This window comes from Entelurus aequoreus, linkage group LG16, assembly GCF_033978785.1.
Source record: "Entelurus aequoreus isolate RoL-2023_Sb linkage group LG16, RoL_Eaeq_v1.1, whole genome shotgun sequence".
NCBI classification, from domain to species: Eukaryota; Metazoa; Chordata; class Actinopteri; order Syngnathiformes; family Syngnathidae; genus Entelurus; species Entelurus aequoreus.
This window is the reverse complement of record NC_084746.1, coordinates 13989935-14009130: the sequence shown is the minus strand read 5'-3', so window position 1 is coordinate 14009130 and position 19196 is coordinate 13989935. Positions and strand designations below refer to the sequence as shown.

The 19196-nt window shown below is 38.7% G+C and overlaps 2 protein-coding genes across 2 annotated transcripts in view; both read left to right on the top strand.

Annotated features, from left to right (window-relative positions):
* The window catches only part of LOC133631452 (cAMP-specific 3',5'-cyclic phosphodiesterase 4C-like), a 244300-nt gene extending 233665 nt beyond the window's left edge, over positions 1 to 10635 (top strand). Inside the window, exons 14-18 of the mRNA XM_062023653.1 lie at positions 6034 to 6156; positions 6225 to 6407; positions 8159 to 8647; positions 8740 to 8861; positions 10350 to 10635. Of these exons, the coding sequence (XP_061879637.1) occupies positions 6034 to 6156; positions 6225 to 6407; positions 8159 to 8647; positions 8740 to 8861; positions 10350 to 10635 (1203 nt within the window). The remainder of the gene's footprint in view (positions 1 to 6033; positions 6157 to 6224; positions 6408 to 8158; positions 8648 to 8739; positions 8862 to 10349) is intronic.
* A 4992-nt stretch (positions 10636 to 15627) lies between these two features.
* LOC133630617 (ras-related protein Rab-3A-like) overlaps positions 15628 to 19196 on the top strand; it is a 40849-nt gene continuing 37280 nt past the window's right edge. Inside the window, exon 1 of the mRNA XM_062022207.1 lies at positions 15628 to 15730. The gene's annotated coding sequence lies outside the window, so the exon portion shown is untranslated. The remainder of the gene's footprint in view (positions 15731 to 19196) is intronic.

Below are 19196 nucleotides of genomic sequence, written 5' to 3'. Positions count from 1 at the left end.
AAGTTACGTACGTGACATGCACATAGCGGCACTCACGTACGGGCAAGCGATCAAATGTTTGGAAGCCGCAGCTGCGTACTCACGGTAGTGCGTATCCAACTCAAAGTCCTCCTGGTAAGAAACTCTGTTGTCCCAGTTCTCCACAGGCCAATGGTAAAGCTTGACTGTCATCGCTCGGGAATGTAAACAATGAAAAAACCGGCTACGACGTAGCCGCTACGTGTTTGTGTTGCTGCAGCCGGCCGCTAATACACCGCTTCCCACCTACAGCTTTCTTCTTTGCTATCTCCATTGTTCATTAAACAAATTGCAAAAGATTCACCAACACAGATGTCCAGAATACTGTGGAATTTTGCGATGAAAACAGACGACTTAATAGCTGGCCACAATGCTGTCCCAAAATGTCCTCTACAATGTGTGACGTCACGTGCAAACGTCATCATACCGAGACGTTTTCAGCAGGATATTTCGCGGGAAATTTAAAATTGCACTTTACTAATCTAACCCGGCCGTATTGGCATGTGTTGCAATGTTAAGATTTCATCATTGATATATAAACTATCAGACTGCGTGGTCGGTAGTAGTGGCTTTCAGTAGGTTTCAATAATAAATATGGCAGTGCCATGTTGGCATTTTTTTCCATAACTTGAGTTGATTTATTTTGGAAAACCTTGCTACATTGTTTAATGCATCCAGCGGGGCATCACAACAAAATTAGGCATAATAATGTGTTAATTCCACGACGAAAAAGAACAGAGAGACCTACATGTGGTATTCTTAGACCTTGCCAACGCCTTTGGGTCAGTCCCTCATAAGATCTTGTGGACGGCCTTCAATTTCTTTGGTGTACCTAACCAAGTCACTGAACTGGTCAAGAGTTACTTTCAGGATCTCCAGTTCTGCGTAACAGTTGAGGGAAACACCACCTCCTGGCAGCATCTGGAAATTGGCATTATGGCGGGCTGCACAGTTTCCCCTCTGGCTTTCGTCATGGCAATGGAGTTGGTCATACGGGCATCCCAGTGGGTAGTGGGAGGTGAGAGGACCAAGAGTGGCCTACGTCTTCCGCCAATTAGAGCCTTTATGGATGACATGACCGTCATTACAACAACAAAACCATGCACCAGACGCTTGCTGCAGAAACTTCAGGAAAACATTCAATGGGCACGGATGGACTTCAAGCCAAGCAAGTCACGCAGCATCTCCATCATAAAAGGCCAACTAACAGGTGAGCGGTTCCACATCAGCGAGGAACCAATTCCAACACTCCTAGAGAAGCCCATCAAGAGCCTCGGAAGATGGTATAATGCAGATCTCAGAGACACCCAGCAACTTGAACAACTGCGGCAGGACACGGCTAACGGCCTCAGGCAGATTAATAGCACTGCACTACCAGGGAAACTGAAGCTCTGGTGCCTCCAGTTTGGGTTGCTACCCAGACTCCGGTGGCCGTTAACTATGTACGAGGTCTCAATAAGCCATGCTACTCGCTTGGAAAGGCTAGTGAACTCGCATGTAAGGAAGTGGCTCGGACTTCCAAAGTGCTTCAGCAGCGTTGGACTCTACAGCGACGGAGCCCTGTCGCTGCCAATTTCTAGCCTGGTCGAAGAGTTCAAATGTGCCAAGGTGAGGCTGGAGATGTCCCTCACTGACTCCCGGGACCCTGTAGTGAGAGCCGCCGCTCCTTGCCTCGTTACAGGGCGGAAGTGGACCCCAGTCACAGCTGTGCTACAGGCCAAATCAGCTTTGCTCCATCGTGACGTAGTGGGCCACGTCCAACAAGGCAGAGGAGGCTTTGGCCTTGGAACCGTAACTCCTCTCTGGCAAAAGGCATCTGCAACCGAACGTCGAACTATGGTTGTAGAGGAAGTGCGTCGTCAGGAGGAAACAGCCAGACGTTCCAAAGCTGCAACACAAGCCAAACAGGGCCGCTGGACAAGGTGGGAGGGTGTTGAAAGGAAAAAACTCACATGGAGCGAACTTTGGGGCATGGAATCCAACAGGCTGAGTTTCATTGTTCGAGCAACATATGATGCGCTACCATCTCCCATAAACCTGCAACAATGGTTTGGAAAGGACCCATCCTGTCCCCTGTGTACAACCCCAGCAACACTCAAGCACATAATGGTTGGCTGTAGAACCAGCCTCACTCAAGGCAGATATACGTGGAGACATAACCAGGTCCTCAGATGTCTAGCTGACAAACTTGAGTGCAGGAGGATATCCATCAACGCCCAACCCATCAACAACCAGGATGTGTGCCGACACCTACCAGCGTTTGTTCGGGAGGGGGAAAAGCTGAAGACAAGACCTTCAAATCCTGATCTAAGCCCGTTGAATGCAGCCAGGGACTGGCAGATGCGAGTCGACTTAGATCAGAGGCTAATTTTCCCCCCGGCGATCGCAACGACCACCCTGCGTCCAGACCTCGTCCTATGGTCTGAAACCTCCCATATTGTCTATATCATTGAACTGACAGTTCCGTGGGAGGATGCCATCGAAGAAGCATATGAACGCAAGAAGCTGCGGTACTCCAACCTTGCAGCTGAGGCACAGGACAGAGGCTGGAGGGTAAGGGTGCGCCCAGTGGAGGTGGGCTGTAGGGGCTTTGTAGCTAGCACAACAGCAAAGCTCCTTAGGGAGGTTGGAGTCAGGGGGCAGGCTCACAGACAGGCCATTAAAGAGCTGGCCAACACAGCAGAGAGGACGAGCCATTGGTTGTGGTTGAGGAGGAGTGACACCAGCTGGGCTGCTAAGGCTAACACCTAATGGGACACACACACCCAGGGATTTGATCACCCTGGGGTGGGCCCTTCCTCAGCAGAGGGTGTCTTGTGGTAAGCCGGGCCGAAACACCCCGTGACGCTGGGGCACACAACTGAAGATGTGTCCCAATGGTGGAAAAGCCTCCCAGCAGTGTCACCTAGCCTCACTTAGGTATGCGGTCAGGTGCAAGCCTGGCTCAGGGAGGAGGACGCCCCTGCCATGCAGAGTCCCCAGGGATTGTACCAACTAGTCCTTTCAACAAATTACGGTATTGGTTGATATTGGAATCGGTAATTAAGAGTTGGACAATATCGGAATATCAGGTAATCGGTAAAAAAGCCATTATCGGACATCTCTAATAATAATCAAACAATATAAACTAAACAAGAGAATGGAGTGTGACTAATCCACGAGGGGTGTATGTGTGTTTGACTATGTGTGTAATTAATTGTTGTGTATTACCGTGATGTGTTGGGCGAGAGGAGGAACAAGGCAGGAAGGCAGTCCTTGGGGCAGGCAGATGATCCAGGGGCAAGAGAGAGAGGCGTCAGAGTCCGTGTCCATGCGAGGGGGGTCGAGGATCGAGGGAGGCAGTCAGAATCCAGAGGGGAGCGACAGGAGATCCAATGGGTAACACTCGGGGAAGCATTGTGGGAGGACATCGGAACACGGAGGGAAAACGCAGAGAGAGCATAAGGCTTGTCGGCTTACGGTACACAAACGGTAATTAAGTTCCCGCCAGGATCCTTGGGTCCACTGGTCCTTATACAGCTCGCCCTCATCAGTCCCAGGTGTGCAGATTGCCGATCGCCCACAGCCTTGCCGGCCAGCGCAAGCAGGGGCGTGTCTCGGCACGCTGCCAGTGGAGGTGCTGGTAGACCCAGCGAGCTCGAGCCCGCGCCGTGACAATAATTAGAAAAATAAATCATTTTGTTTTAATACTTTTGTAGTGCAGTTGCATAAAAAAACGAATGTCTTAAAACTGTGAATCGGTTCTGAGTAGAGATGTCCAAATATGGCTTTTTTGCCGATATCCCATATTCCGATATTGTCCAACTCTTAATTACCGATTCCGATATCAACCGATACCGATATATACAGTGGTGGAATTAATACATTATTATGCCTAATTTTGTTGTGATGCCCCGCTGGATGCATTAAACCAGGGGTGTCCAAACTTTTTCCACTGAGGGCCACACACTGAAAAATCAAAGCAAGCGGGGGCCACTTTGATATTTTTTATTTTAAAAAACCAATACAATATATGTTTAAAAAAATATACATTGAGGCCTCCACTTAGGCCTGATCAAATAAATATAAAAAATGTGTCATTATCATGTGTCATCATTGGGACGGTATAGCTCGTTTGGTAGAGTGGTTGTGCCAGCAACCGGAGGGTTTCAGGTTCGATTCCCGCTTCTGCCCCATCCTTGGGCACGACACTTTACCCACCTGTTCCCAGTGCCACCCACACCAGTTTAAAAATATAACTTAGATATTGGGTTTCACAATGTAAAGCGCTTTGAGTCACTAGAGAAAAGTGCTATATAAATATAGTTCACTTCACATTATTCAGTATTATTATTCAAGGTCAATATTAAGTTGTATGCCCTTTTTGTCAAATAAAATCCTGTTTTCTTATGGAAAAAACACAAAGTATACAATATTTTCACCCAATAAAAATTGTAATATATAATATTATATATATTATATAATATTATATATATAGTATAATATATACATAATATAAATATATAATATATATAATATAATATAATATATATAATATTATATATATAATATAATATATATTATATATAATATAATATATATTGTATTATATATTATATAATATATATATAATATAATATAATATATATATATTATATAATATATATTATATATAATATATATTATATAATAATTGGAGCCTTAAACAGGTCAATAACTCATAACAACATTGATTTTAATTAATTATTATTTTTTGAGCAATGACACTCAAAAAAAAAAAAGTCCCAATAAAATGATTGGGGATCCAAAAAGGTCCTGCTCAGTAAAGTAAAAAATAAATAAATCCTACTTTTTTTTTTACTTTTAACACAATTGTCTCAAGATCAACTTCAGATCTATCCGTCAATTATAATTGTTATTATTGTTTATGTTTTTTGTTTGTTTGTTTTAGGCCCTTCTTTAAAAAATAAAAAAAAATAAAAACTTTTAAAATATGCAACATTTCCCTAAAAACTATCTCAAAGTGGAGTATTTAATGTGACGTAATTGGAGCCTTGAATAAGTCAATAATTCATAATGACATTGATTTTGATTCATTATAAGTTTTTTAAGAAAGAAACAGCCTGCATGGCAGCTTTGTTTTATTAGAGTAAACATCGTAACATTTTCTTGTTACATTTCACCTGTTTGCTCTTTTATACCACTTTTTATGTTTTGATTTTTTTTAATCGTATTATTAGAATGGGCCGTGGGGCCGTTAAAAAATGACCTGCGGGCCGCACTTTGGACACCCCTGCATTAAACAATGTAACAAGGTTTTCCAAAATAAATCAACTCAAGTTATGGAATAAAAATGCCAACATAGCACTGCCATATTTATCATTGAAGTCACAAAGTGCATTATTTTTTTTAACATGCCTCAAAACAGCAGCTTGGAATTTGGGACATGCTCTCCCTGAGAAAGCATGATGAATTTGATGTGGGGGGGCAGGGGGTGTATATTGTAGCGTCCCAGAAGAGTTAGTGCTGCAAGGGGTTCTGGGTATTTGTTCTGTTGTGTTTATGTTGTGTTACGGTGCGGATGTTCCCCCCAAATGTGTTTGTCATTCTTGTTTGGTGTGGGTTCACAGTGTTGCACATATTTGTAACAGTGTTAAAGTTGTTTATACGTCCACCCTCAGTGTGACCTGTATGGCTGTTGACCAAGTATGCCTTGCATTCACTTGTGTGTGTGAAAAGCCGTAGATATTATGTGACTGGGCCGGCACGCAAAGGCAGTGCCTTTAAGGTTTATTGGCGCTCTGTACTTCTCCCTACGTCCGTGTACACAGCGGCGTTTTAAAAAGTCATACATTTTACTTTTTGAAACCGATACCGATAATTTCCGATATTACATTTTAAAGCATTTATCGCAATCTCTAGTTCTGAGCGTACACTTAAAAGAGTCGTTCAAAAGACGGGATGTGTCGGTGTATGTCACACCTCTACTGGCCAGCATCCTCGACTAACCAGTCGGTGCGTCTGCCGGTATAACAGGTGCTCGCCACGGATATGTCCAAGCACATGAACCTGCTGGCGGACCTGAAAACCATGGTGGAGACCAAGAAGGTCACCAGTTTAGGAGTTCTGCTCCTGGACAATTACTCGGACCGCATACAGGTAAGAACCGTTCAACCGTTTACTTCGGGATTCGGGATTTTAGGGTTTTTGACTGTGCTTGTTTCCAGGTCCTCCAGAACATGGTGCACTGCGCCGACCTCAGCAACCCCACCAAGCCACTGGAGTTGTACCGCCAGTGGACGGACCGGATCATGGTGGAGTTTTTCACCCAAGGGGACAGGGAGCGAGACAAGGGCATGGAGATCAGCCCCATGTGCGACAAACACAACGCCTCCATTGAGAAGAGTCAGGTAAAGCCCAGACTAGGGTTGTACGGTATACCGGTATTAGTATAGTATCACAATACTAATGAATCATATTCAGTACTATACCGCCTCTAAAAGTAGCGGTCCACCCCCCCCATTGCTGGTCATTGCTGGTTTTACGAGCAGAGGAGCATGTTCGGCAGCGCACACACACAGAGTACTTACAAGCAGACACAGTGTGGAGACAGAAAAGGGAGAACGGACGCATTTTGGTGTAAAAAGTAAAGATAAAGGTGAAGTTATAACACTGAAACACCCTCAGGAAGAGGTGCTTTAAGACATGGCTAGCTAGCTAGCGGCTAAAGTCCGACCCAAGTCTGCAGTGTTTTAGCTACTTCTAAATCACTAATCCTTGTCTCCATGGCGACAAATAAAGTAAGTTTCTTACAAGTATCATTATCACTGCAGGACGAGGAATAGCTAAACATGCTTCACTACACACCGTAGCTCCTGAATGTAAACAAACGCCATTGGTGGATCTACACCTGACATCCACTGTACTGATACCATGTACAGTAATGTATCTAGTCGATACTACTATGATTACATCAATATTTTTTGGCATCAAAACATCTTTCGCTTTTAAAAAATGTATATTATGTTTATAAAGTCATGAAATATGTCCCTGGACACATGAGGACTTTGGGTGTGACCAATGTATGATCCTGTAAATACTTGGTATCGGATCGATACCCAAATGTGTGGTATCATCCAAAACTAATGTAAAGTATCAAAGAAGAGAAGAATAAGTGATTATTACATTTTAACAGAAGTGTACATAGAACATGTTAAAAGAGAAAGTAAGCAGATATATACAGTAAATGAACAAGTAGATTAATAATTATTTTTTACAGCTTGTCCTTAATAATGTAGACAAAATAATAGGTGTATAAATGACACAATATGTTACTGCATATGTCAGCAGACTAATTAGGAGTCTTTGTTTGTTTACTTACTACTAAAAGACAAGTTGTCTAGTATGTCCACTATTTTATTTAAGGACAAACTTGCAATAATAATAATTAATGTACCCTAAGATATTTTGTTAAAATAAAGCTAATAATGCACATTTTTGTGGTCATTTTTATTTAGAAAAGTATCAAAATCATTTTGGTACTGGTCCCAAAATATTGGTATTGGGACAACACTAATCTGGAAACATGAGGACTTTGAATATGACCAATGTATGATACTGTCACTACTTGGTATCGATACCTAAATGTGTGGTATCATCCAAAACTAATGTAAAGTATCAAACAACAGAAGAATACGTGATTTTTACATTTTAACAGAAGTGTAGATAGAACATGTTAAAACAGAAAATAAGCAGATATTAACAATAAATGAACAAGTAGATTCATAATCCATTTTTACAGCTTGTCCTTTATAATGTGTACAAAATAATAGGTGTATAAATGACACAATATGTTACTGCATATGTCAGCAGACTAATTAGGAGTCTTTGTTTGTTTACTTACTACTAAAAGACAAGTTGTCTAGTATGTCCACTATTTTATTTAAGGACAAACTTGCAATAATAAACATATGTTTCATGTACCCTAAGATTTTTTTGTTAAAATAAAGCCAATAATGCCATTTTTTGTGGTCCCCTTTATTTAGAAAACTACCGAAAAGTAAGTTTAAAATAATACCAAAACATTGGTATCAGAACAACACCAGCCCACACCTGTCAATCAAAGGAGGGATCAACGCTCTCATCCCACCTTCTCTTTCAGGTGGGTTTCATCGATTACATCGTCCATCCTCTGTGGGAGACGTGGGCCGACCTGGTCCACCCCGACGCCCAGGAGATCCTGGACACGCTGGAGGACAACAGGGAGTGGTACCAGAGCATGATCCCCCGCAGTCCCTCACCCCACCCCGAAGGACCACAAGAAGGAGGCCTGACCGGCGAGGCGTCCGGCTTTTGCGTCGGCCCCGGCAACTTATCTGACAAGTTCCAGTTTGAGCTGACCTTGGAGGAAGAAGGAGAGTCCGACACCGAGAGCTTGGCCGAGGAGGAGGAGGAGGAGGAGGAGGAGGAGGAGGAGGAGGGCTGCGACGGTTACGGGATGTCCAGGACTGATTCCGGCGGCGGATTCGACGCCATCCCTGCTCGCCCGCTCCCCGCGGCGATCACTTGCGACGCAACAAGGACGTTTCCGGCACACTCCGATAAAGACATGTCAGCGCCAAGAGGGACCGACCCAGAAGCGCTGCCCGGGGTCTCGGACGTCCAACTGGACACATAGCACACCCCCCCTCCCTCCCCCGAGTTCCTTTTGACATTTCTTTTTGACTTTCTCTTTGATTTCAGTGCCTCCTCATCTATGACTCCTCCCCTTTTGTCCCAGCTCCACGCCACTTTCCACCTGTGCTGCCACCCGGAGCAAGTTTGGATGTGAAGGAGGAGCATGCTTGCACTAAAGACCGAGTCCTGTACGGCAGTGGTCCCCAACCTTTTTGTAGCTGGGGACCGGTCAACGCTTGAAAATTTGTCCCACGGACCGGGGGGGGGGGGATTTTTTTTTTTTTTTTACTTTTCCCATAAAGAAATACAATCATGTGTGCTTACGGACTGTATCCCTGCAGACTGTATTGATCTATATCAGGGGTCACCAACGCGGTGCCCGCGGGCACCAGGTAGCCCGTAAGGACCAGATGAGTAGCCCGCTGGCCTGTTCTAAAAATAGCTCAAATAGCAGCACTTACCAGTGAGCTGCCTCTATTTTTTAAATTTTATTTATTTACTAGCAAGCTGGTCTCTCTTTGGCCGACATTTTTAATTCTAAGAGAGACAAAACTCAAATAGAATTTGAAAATCCAAGAAAATATTTTAAAGACTTGGTCTTCACTTTTTTAAATAAATTCATTAATTTTTTTACTTTGCTTCTTGTAACTTTCAGAAAGACAATTTTAGAGAAAAAATATAACATTAAAAATTATTATAGGATTTTTAAACACATATACCTTTTTACCTTTTAAATTCCTTCCTCTTCTTTCCTGACAATTTAAATCAATGTTCAAGTAAATTTATTTTTTTTATTGTAAAGAATAATAAATAAATTTTAATTTAATTCTTCATTTTAGCTTCTGTTTTTTCGACGAAGAATATTTGTGAAATATTTCTTCAAAGTTATTATGATTAAAATTTTAAAAAATTATTCCGGCAAATCTAGAAAATCTGTAGAATCAAATTTAAATCTTATTTCAAAGTCTTTTGAATTTCTTTTAAAATTTTTGTTCTGGAAAATCTAGAAGAAATAATGATTTGTCTTTGTTAGAAATATAGCTTGGTCCAATTTGTTATATATTCTAACAAAGTGTAGATTGGATTTTAACCTATTTAAAACATGTCATCAAAATTCTAAAATTAATCTTAATCAGGAAAAATTAGTATTGATGTTCCATAAATTATTTTTTTAATTTTATCAAAAAGATTCGAATTAGCTAGTTTTTCTCTTCTTTTTTTCGGTTGAATTTTGAATTTTAAAGAGTCGAAATTGAAGATAAGCTATTTTTCAAAATGTAATTGTAATTTTTTTCGAGTTTTCTCCTCTTTTAAACCATTCAATTAAGTGTAAATATCATTAATTATTAATAATAACATAGAGTTAAAGGTAAATTGAGCAAATTGGCTATTTCTGGCGATTTATTGAAGTGTGTATCAAACTGGTAGCCCTTCGCATTAATCAGTACCCAAGAAGTAGCTCTTGCTTTCAAAAAGGTTGGTGACCCCTGATCTATATTGACATACACATACACAATATGTATGTATTGTGTTTTTTATGTTGATTTAATTTAATTTTTTTTTTTTTTTTTTTTTTTTTTATAAATTCCCGCGGCCCGGTGGTTGGGGACCACAGTGTACGGGACAAGAATCCAGGTTTCTGTCAGCGTACTAATGAACTGTCTTCCCGTTTGTAGTTTTTACAAAGCAGCTGAAGCGAGGGGTGATGTGAGGATGTCTTCCTCAGTTTGTGCTCACTCTTTGGGAGACTCCTCGCCAAGTTTGACATTGCTATCGAATCTTCTCAACTTTTATTCCCAGCCCAAAAGAGCGGGGCCCGGAAACGTAGCAGACCTTTTCCAGGCGACTGTTCCCAGGAAAGTGTCAGAAGAGATAAAGTCTCGCAACATTGTCCGCTTTCTAGAACCCCCCTCGACTCTTCATATTGCCAGAAAGGAGCCAAAGCAGACAGTCAGGGACTAGCATCCAAAGCAAGGTGGTCTTTGCACACGGTGCCCCCTGGTGTTGAACACTAGTACTGATGATTTGCATGGAAAATACATTACCATTTTAAATTGCTTTTATTTGAATTCCCTTTGATATTTTTGGACACCCGTTTTTATCAGTTTGACTTGAGCACTTTTCTGGGCTGATTCGGAAGGGCTTTTGATTCCAACCCCAAGCACATGGAGGCGGTTGACTGAAAGACTGATATTTCATCATGCAAACACTAAAACCCCGCATGCATTTTTTTTAAACAACGGATTTAAAGGCCTACTGAAAGCCACTACTACCGACCACGCAGTCTGATAGTTTATATATCAATGATGAAATCTTAACATTGCAACACATGCCAATACGGCCGGGTTAACTTATAAAGTGCAATTTTAAATTTCCCGCCACACTTCCGGTTGAAAACGTCTATGTATGATGACGTATGCGCGTGACGTCAATAGTTAAACGGAAGTATTGGTACCCCATTGAATACAATACAAAAAAGCTCTGTTTTCATTTCAAAATTCCACAGTATTCTGGACATCTGTGTTGGTGAATCTTTTTCAATTTGTTTAATGAACAATGGAGACTGCAAAGAAGAAAGTTGTAGGTGGGATCGGTGTATTAGCGGCTGGCTGCAGCAACACAACCAGGAGGGCTTACTTGGACAGCAGACGCGCTAGCTAACGCTAGCCGCCAACCGCACGGATGATCGGGTGAAGTCCTTCGTCCTTCCGTCGATCGCTGGAACGCAGGTGAGCACGGGTGTTGATGAGCAGATGAGGGCTGGCTGGCGTAGGTGATAGCTAATGTTTTTATCATAGCTCTGTGAGGTCCCGTTGCTAAGTTAGCTTCAATGGCGTCGTTAGCAACAGCATTGTTAAGCTTTGCCAGGCTGGGAATTATTAACCGTGTATTTACATGTCCATGGTTTAATAGTTTTGTTGATCTTCTGTCTATCCTTCCAGTCAGGGATTTATTTATTTTGTTTCTATCTGCATTTGAGCCCGATGCTACCACGTTAGCCCAGTAGCTAAAGAGCTTCGCCGATGTATTGTCGTGGGGATAAAAGTCACTGTGAATGTCCATTTCACGTTCTCGACTCTCATTTTCAAGAGGATATAGTATCCGAGGTGGTTTAAAATACAAATCCGTGATCCACAATAGAAAAAGGACAGAGTGTGGAATCCAATGAACCCTTGTACCTAAGTTACGGTCAGAGCGAAAAAAGATACGTCCTGCACTGCATTCTAGTCCTTCACTCTAATGTTCCTCATCCACGAATCTTTCATCCTCGCTCAAATTAATGGGGTAATCGTCGCTTTCTCGGTTCGAATCGCTCTCGCTGCATTGAAAACAATGGGAAATTTTGAGGAGTCCTTCCTCTGTTGACGTCACGCTACTTCCGGTACAGTCAAGGCTTTTTTTTTATCAGCGACCAAAAGTTGCGAACTTTATCGTCGTCGTTCTCTACTAAATCCTTTCAGCAAAAATATGGCAATATCGCAAAATGATCAAGTATGACACACAGAATGGATCTGCTATGAACAGAAAAATGTCATTTCAGTAGGCCTTTAAAAAGTACACAGGCCGCGTCTTTGTAACCGTCAAACTAAATGTGACTTTGTTTGTGTGTTTTTTTTTTCTCCCCCCCTGTCCGGTTAATCAATATTTTGCTCTTCATCACGCAAGTCGATGAGAAAACAAGTGCCAGGCAAGCATGACACAACCCGTACTGTAGTTTCCATTCTGCCACCGGCTACTTTCCACCAGCAAGTTGGTTGATTGTGGCGCCTCGTGTGCCAATCTGACCCCGCCGTCTCTTCTCACCTCGTCAAACTGTAACTGATATTGTCTTAAAACTGGTGTGTTTTTGTGAGGGATGGACTTTTTTTCTTTTTTTTCTTTTTTTCTTTTTAAGGTGTATTTGCTAATAAAAACCAAAGCACTTTGTATAGTTCTATTACAATTGTGTACCTCCGTGTATAATGTGACCGTTTTGGTGGAATTCCTGGGCTACGCCACTACAGCCCTTAAAGGCTGCATGTTGGAGTTTTTTTTTTGTCTGATGCACAATTTTGTACAAGATGAACAGTACTTTTACCACAAATCACTCCTGTTTAATGTGTGAACAAGCTTTTATTTCTTCTTTATGCCTTATTTCCACACCCGGGCTCTTCTTTGGCCGTAGATGTATACTGGAGGAGAAGACGTGCAATGCTTTCTGTAGCCAGGATGCCTTCCAAACCAAGGACTATGTAACAGCATCTTAACCAGCACAACATGCAACAGGGTTCCGTTTGTATGTTTGACCTTGTACATTCTCTTCACATCGCTCCATGTACAGTTTATTTATTATTTCTGTATTACTTCAGCAGAACAGTAGTCTTGAAGGTTTAGTCCTTATTTGTAGTCAGACGGACTTATGGGACAGTTTACTCTGCTTTTTCCCTCCTCCACTGTTCAGGTCTACAAATAACGCAGCAAAATTACTCGTTTTCATGTTTTGTCTGTATGCAAACTAGCCGAGAGGCAGATTTTTGGCCCATTTCTCCTTTGAACTGTCTTCCTCTGATGTCATTGCACACTTAATATTCATGACGTGGTGATGGGGGGGAGAGAATTGTTCAGCCTGTGAAGATTTTATAGCGGTTGAAAAAAAGTCCTCAAAGATCAGAATTTCTCTACTACAGCTTTGACAATCCAATCTCTGTGGTTAAACGGCGGCTGTTTGTGCCCTCTTTCCAACTAGAACTGTACGCCTTGTCAATAAAAGCAAAAACATTTCACTCTTTAACGTGTTTCCTGCGTTTATACACTGTAAATAATTGCCAGTGTTTAACAGTATTTTTTCCACAGTAAATTTACACTGACACCCTTTACATCAGGGGTGTCCAAACTTTTTCCACTGAGGGCCGTACACGGAAAAATTTAAGCATGCGGGGGCCATTTTGATATTTTTCATTTTCAAACCTTAACAAAATATATGGATTTTTTTTTTTTAACATTTAGGGCTCCCGGGGACCATGAAGGGTCTCAGTCATTAAAATGTTAAAAATTATTATTATTTTTTATTTAACGCTTACAGTAAATCTCTTTATCAACTTCAGGTTGATATAAAGTTTAAAAAAAAAAAAAAAAGTTTTATGCCTTTTCTGTCAAAGTAAACTTTGTTTTTTATAGTAAAACTGAAATATGCAGTATTTAGTCATTATAGCCCTAAAAGATCAATAATGCAGGACACCATTGATTTTAATTCTTTAATATTTTCGAGTAATAAATGTTAAATAAAATCCTACTAAATATATTTGGGATCCAAAAGGTCCCCCACTCATAAAGTAATACATTTTTATTAGTTTTTTTTTACTTTTAACACTTAAATTACGAGATCAACTTCAGATATATCTGTCGATTTTACATTTGAACTATTATTTTGTTTGTATTAGGCTCTTTTGTCAAATAAAACTTTGATGTTTTTTTATGGCAACCACACAATTTATGCAATAATTTTCAACATAAAACATTCTAAAGTGATAATTTTTAAGTAATAATTCATTATAACATAGATTTTTAGTCTTTTTTTTTTTAGCAATGGCAAAAAAAAGAAAAATAAAGAAAGACAAAAGAAAAAAAACAGCCTGCATGGCAGCTTTGTGTCAACATTGCAACTTTTTCTTGTTAGATTTCACCTCATTCCACTTTTTTAAAATGTTTTTTTACATTTTTGCGATATTATCAATTTTGCAGAATGTGTGGCGGGCCGGTAAACAATTAGCTGCGGGCCGCAAATGGCCCCCGGGCTGCACTTTGGACACCCCTGCTTTACAACAATTAACAGTTGTTTCACAGTAAATGTTACTGTAAAAGTACTGCCATTATAATCCAGTAATGTACTGTAAATTTACAAAAAAATATATTGTTTGATGCACATTATATATATTTTAAAATATGAAATAATGCAACCACCCTTCCTATTTTAACTTGCCTTTTTTGTTTCCACTTCTTATGTTAACAGATCAGTTTTAACCACACAGACATTAGCTGCAAAAAACAATAATAAATCATCCCATTTGTTGTATAAATAATATAGTTTTTTATTATTTTTGGTGTAGATATCAGGGCTTTTTTATGTCAGCTCAAAATAGAAATAAAATAGACAAAATTAACATTAAAAAAAATAATAATCAAAGGTTGTTGTGGTACCTGACTTATACTGAAGGGTATTAGGAGCACATTTCTTATATGTAATGAATTTATTTTACACAACTCATGTTTGTTTTTAAAAAAAAAAAAGGCAAAAAAAAAAAATCAGAAATACTTTAATAATTCCCGAAGCACAATCCCATTCAAGAGCAGAAAAATACTACAGGGACTATTACCATGAATTGATTAACGTGGACCCAGACTTAAACAAGTTGAAAAATTTATTGGGGTCTTACCATTTAGTGGTCAATTGTACGGAATATGTACTGTACTGTGCAATCTACTAATAAAAGTTTCAATCAATCAATCAATCAAAGGGAGACAGAAAGAACAAATTCAGTCTAAGCCTGGGCCCCTGGAGAAGGGGTCCAGACTGAGGCCAAGGAAAAAATAGAAATAAATTAAAAAATGTGTAAAATATGTTTTTTCTTAAATATCTTTAAAAATGAAATGGAGTAATAAGTTAATTAAAACGTAATTTAATTACAAACTAAAATATTATTGTTTTGTTCTCTGTTATGTTTATTTATTTTTTTATTATAAACTTTTTTTATTTAGATTTTTTAAAATGTTATAAACCTTTATTTATAACAAACAATCAAGAAATAATAATAATCAAACCAATTCTGTTATGTTTTTTTTTTTTAAAGTGTGCTCCCAAACGCTCCACACCACAACAAGGGAGGGGAATCAAGCAATATCTTCTCTGTGATTCGTCAATGTTTGTGTCAATCATTCTTTCCCATTTTTTTTTTCCCCGGACCAATCACCGCTTCGATCGGGTCTGTCAATGAAGGAAGCGCCCGCCCCACTGCAGGTGCAAAGCTGGGCTCCGGGCTAACTGCTGCAGCGAAGGCGAGGATAAAAGCATCATTTCACGGTAAAAACAAACAAACAAACCACACTCTCACGCCTCACCGCCTTGCTTTCCCCCCTCCATTTAACACTGTCGGCTGACACCGATTTAAAAGTTCCTCAGTTCAGAGTGAAAATGTCGCCGTAAATAAGGAAGAGTAACCTTCATTTGACATAGCTAGGATGCTGGGTTGCTAACTGATAAATAGCGACGATGCGGCGGATTATTTGCTATATAATCCTCTTTATTGACTCCATGTTTTATTTGTTGTATTCCCGCCGTATAAATGAACACGTTTGCTGTGCTGACCGGTGAAATGGGGGACTTAGGTGGGTCTTGTCGACCATATGGTGGCCCATGTGTGGCTAGCCCAGCCCGGCTTGTCTGCACCCAGTTGATCTGCTGCTTAGCCCGCTAAGCCCTGCTGCTACTTCTTAGCCGGACTACTCTCATTATTGTTAGGATCTGAATAACTCTGGTATTTTACAAGTGCATATCTTGATATTCAACACCAGAAAGAATGCTGTCTTCTGGTTGACACTAAGGATTAGTGTTGTCCCGATACCAATATTCTGGTACCAGTACCAAAATGTATTTCGATACTTTTCTAAATAAAGGGGACCACAAAAAATGGCATTATTGGCTTTATTTTAACAAAAAAATCTTAGGGTACATTAAACATATGTTTATTATTGCAAGTTTGTCCTTAAATAAAATAGTGAACATACTAGACAACTTGTCTTTTAGTAGTAAGTAAACAAACAAATATTCTTAATTGTCTACTGACGTATGCAGTAAAATATTGTGTCATTTATCTACCTATTATTTTGTCAACATTATGAAGGACAAGCTGTAAAAATGAATTATTAATCTACTTGTTCATTTACTGTTAATATCTGCTTATTTCCTCTTTCAACATGTTCTATCTACACTTCTGTTAAAATGTAATAATCACTTATTCTTCTCTTCTTTGATACTTTACATTAGTTTTGGATGATACCACACATTTAGGCATCGATCTGATACCTAGTAGTGACAGTATCATACATTGGTAATATTCAAAGTCCTCATGTATCCAGATTAGTGTTGTCCCGATACCAATATTTTGGGACCGGTACCAAAATTATTTCGATACTTTTCTAAATAAAGGGGACCTCAAAAAAATCCATTATTGGCTTTATTTTAACAAAAAAATCTTAGGGTACATTAAACATATGTTTATTATTGCAAGTTTGTCCTTAAATAAAATAGTGAACATACTAGACAACTTGTCTTTTAGTAGTAAGTAAACAAACAAATATTCTTAATTGTCTACTGACGTATGCAGTAACATATTGTGTCATTTATCTACCTATTATTTTGTCAACATTATGAAGGACAAGCTGTAAAAATGAATTATTAATCTACTTGTTCATTTACTGTTAATATCTGCTTATTTCATCTTTCAACATGTTCTATCTACACTTCTGTTAAAATGTAATAATCACTTATTCTTCTCTTCTTTGATACTTTACATTAGTTTTGGATGATACCACACATTTAGGCATCGATCTGATACCTAGTAGTGACAGTATCATACATTGGTAATATTCAAAGTCCTCATGTATCCAGATTAGTGTTGTCCCGATACCAATATTTTGGGACCGGTACCAAAATGATTTCGATACTTTTCTAAATAAAGGGGACCTCAAAAAAATCCATTATTGGCTTTATTTTAACAAAAAAATCTTAGGGTACATTAAACATATGTTTATTATTGCAAGTTTGTCTTTAAATAAAATAGTGAACATACTGGACAACTTGTTTTTTAGTAGTAAGTAAACAAACAAAGATTCTTAATTGTCTACTGACATATGCAGTAACATATTGTGTCTTTATCTACTTATTATTTTGTCTACATTATGAAAGACAAGCTGTAAAAATGTATTATTACTCTACTTGTTCATTTACTGTTAATATCTGCTTACTTTCTGTTTTAACATGTTCTATCTACACTTCTGTTAAAATGTAAAAATCACGTATTCTTCTGTTGTTTGATACTTTACATTAGTTTTGGATGATACCACACATTTGGGTATCAATCCGATACCAAGTAGTGACAGTATCCTACTTTGGTCATATTCAAAGTCCTCATGTATCCAGATTAGTATTGTCCCGATACCAATATTTTGGGACCGGTACCAAAATTATTTTGATACTTTTGTAAATAAAGGGGACCACAAAAAAATTCTATTATTGGCTTTATTTTAACAACAAATCTTAGTGTACATTAAACATGTGTTTATTATTGCAAGTTTGTCCTTAAATAAAATAGTGAACATACTAGACAACTTGTCTTTTAGTAGTAAGTAAACAAACAAAGACTCCTAATTAGTCTGCTGACATATGCAGTAGCATATTGTGTCATTTATCTACCTATTATTTTGTACACATTATGAAGGACAAGCTGTAAAAATGAATTATTAATCTACTTGTTCATTTACTGTTAATATCTGCTTATTTCCTCTTTCAACATGTTCTATCTACACTTCTGTTAAAATGTAATAATCACTTATTCTTCTCTTCTTTGATACTTTACATTAGTTTTGGATGATACCACACATTTAGGCATCGATCTGATACCTAGTAGTGACAGTATCATACATTGGTAATATTCAAAGTCCTCATGTATCCAGATTAGTGTTGTCCCGATACCAATATTTTGGGACCGGTACCAAAATTATTTCGATACTTTTCTAAATAAAGGGTACCTCAAAAAAATCCATTATTGGCTTTATTTTAACAAAAAAATCTTAAGATACATTAAACATATGTTTATTATTGCAAGTTTGTCTTTAAATAAAATAGTGAACATACTGGACAACTTGTTTTTTAGTAGTAAGTAAACAAACAAAGATTCTTAATTGTCTACTGACGTATGCAGTAACATATTGTGTCATTTATCTACCTATTATTTTGTCAACATTATGAAGGACAAGCTGTAAAAATGAATTATTAATCTACTTGTTCATTTACTGTTAATATCTGCTTATTTCCTCTTTCAACATGTTCTATCTACACTTCTGTTAAAATGTAATAATCACTTATTCTTCTCTTCTTTGATACTTTACATTAGTTTTGGATGATACCACACATTTAGGCATTGATCTGATACCTACTAGTGACAGTATCATACATTGGTAATATTCAAAGTCCTCATGTATCCAGATTAGTGTTGTCCCGATACCAATATTTTGGGACCGGTACTAAAATTATTTTGATACTTTTCTAAATAAAGGGGACCTCAAAAAAATCCATTATTGGCTTTATTTTAACAAAAAAATCTTAAGATACATTAAACATATGTTTATTATTGCAAGTTTTTTCTTTAAATAAAATAGTGAACATACTGGACAACTTGTTTTTTAGTAGTAAGTAAACAAACAAAGATTCTTAATTGTCTACTGACGTATGCAGTAACATATTGTGTCATTTATCTACCTATTATTTT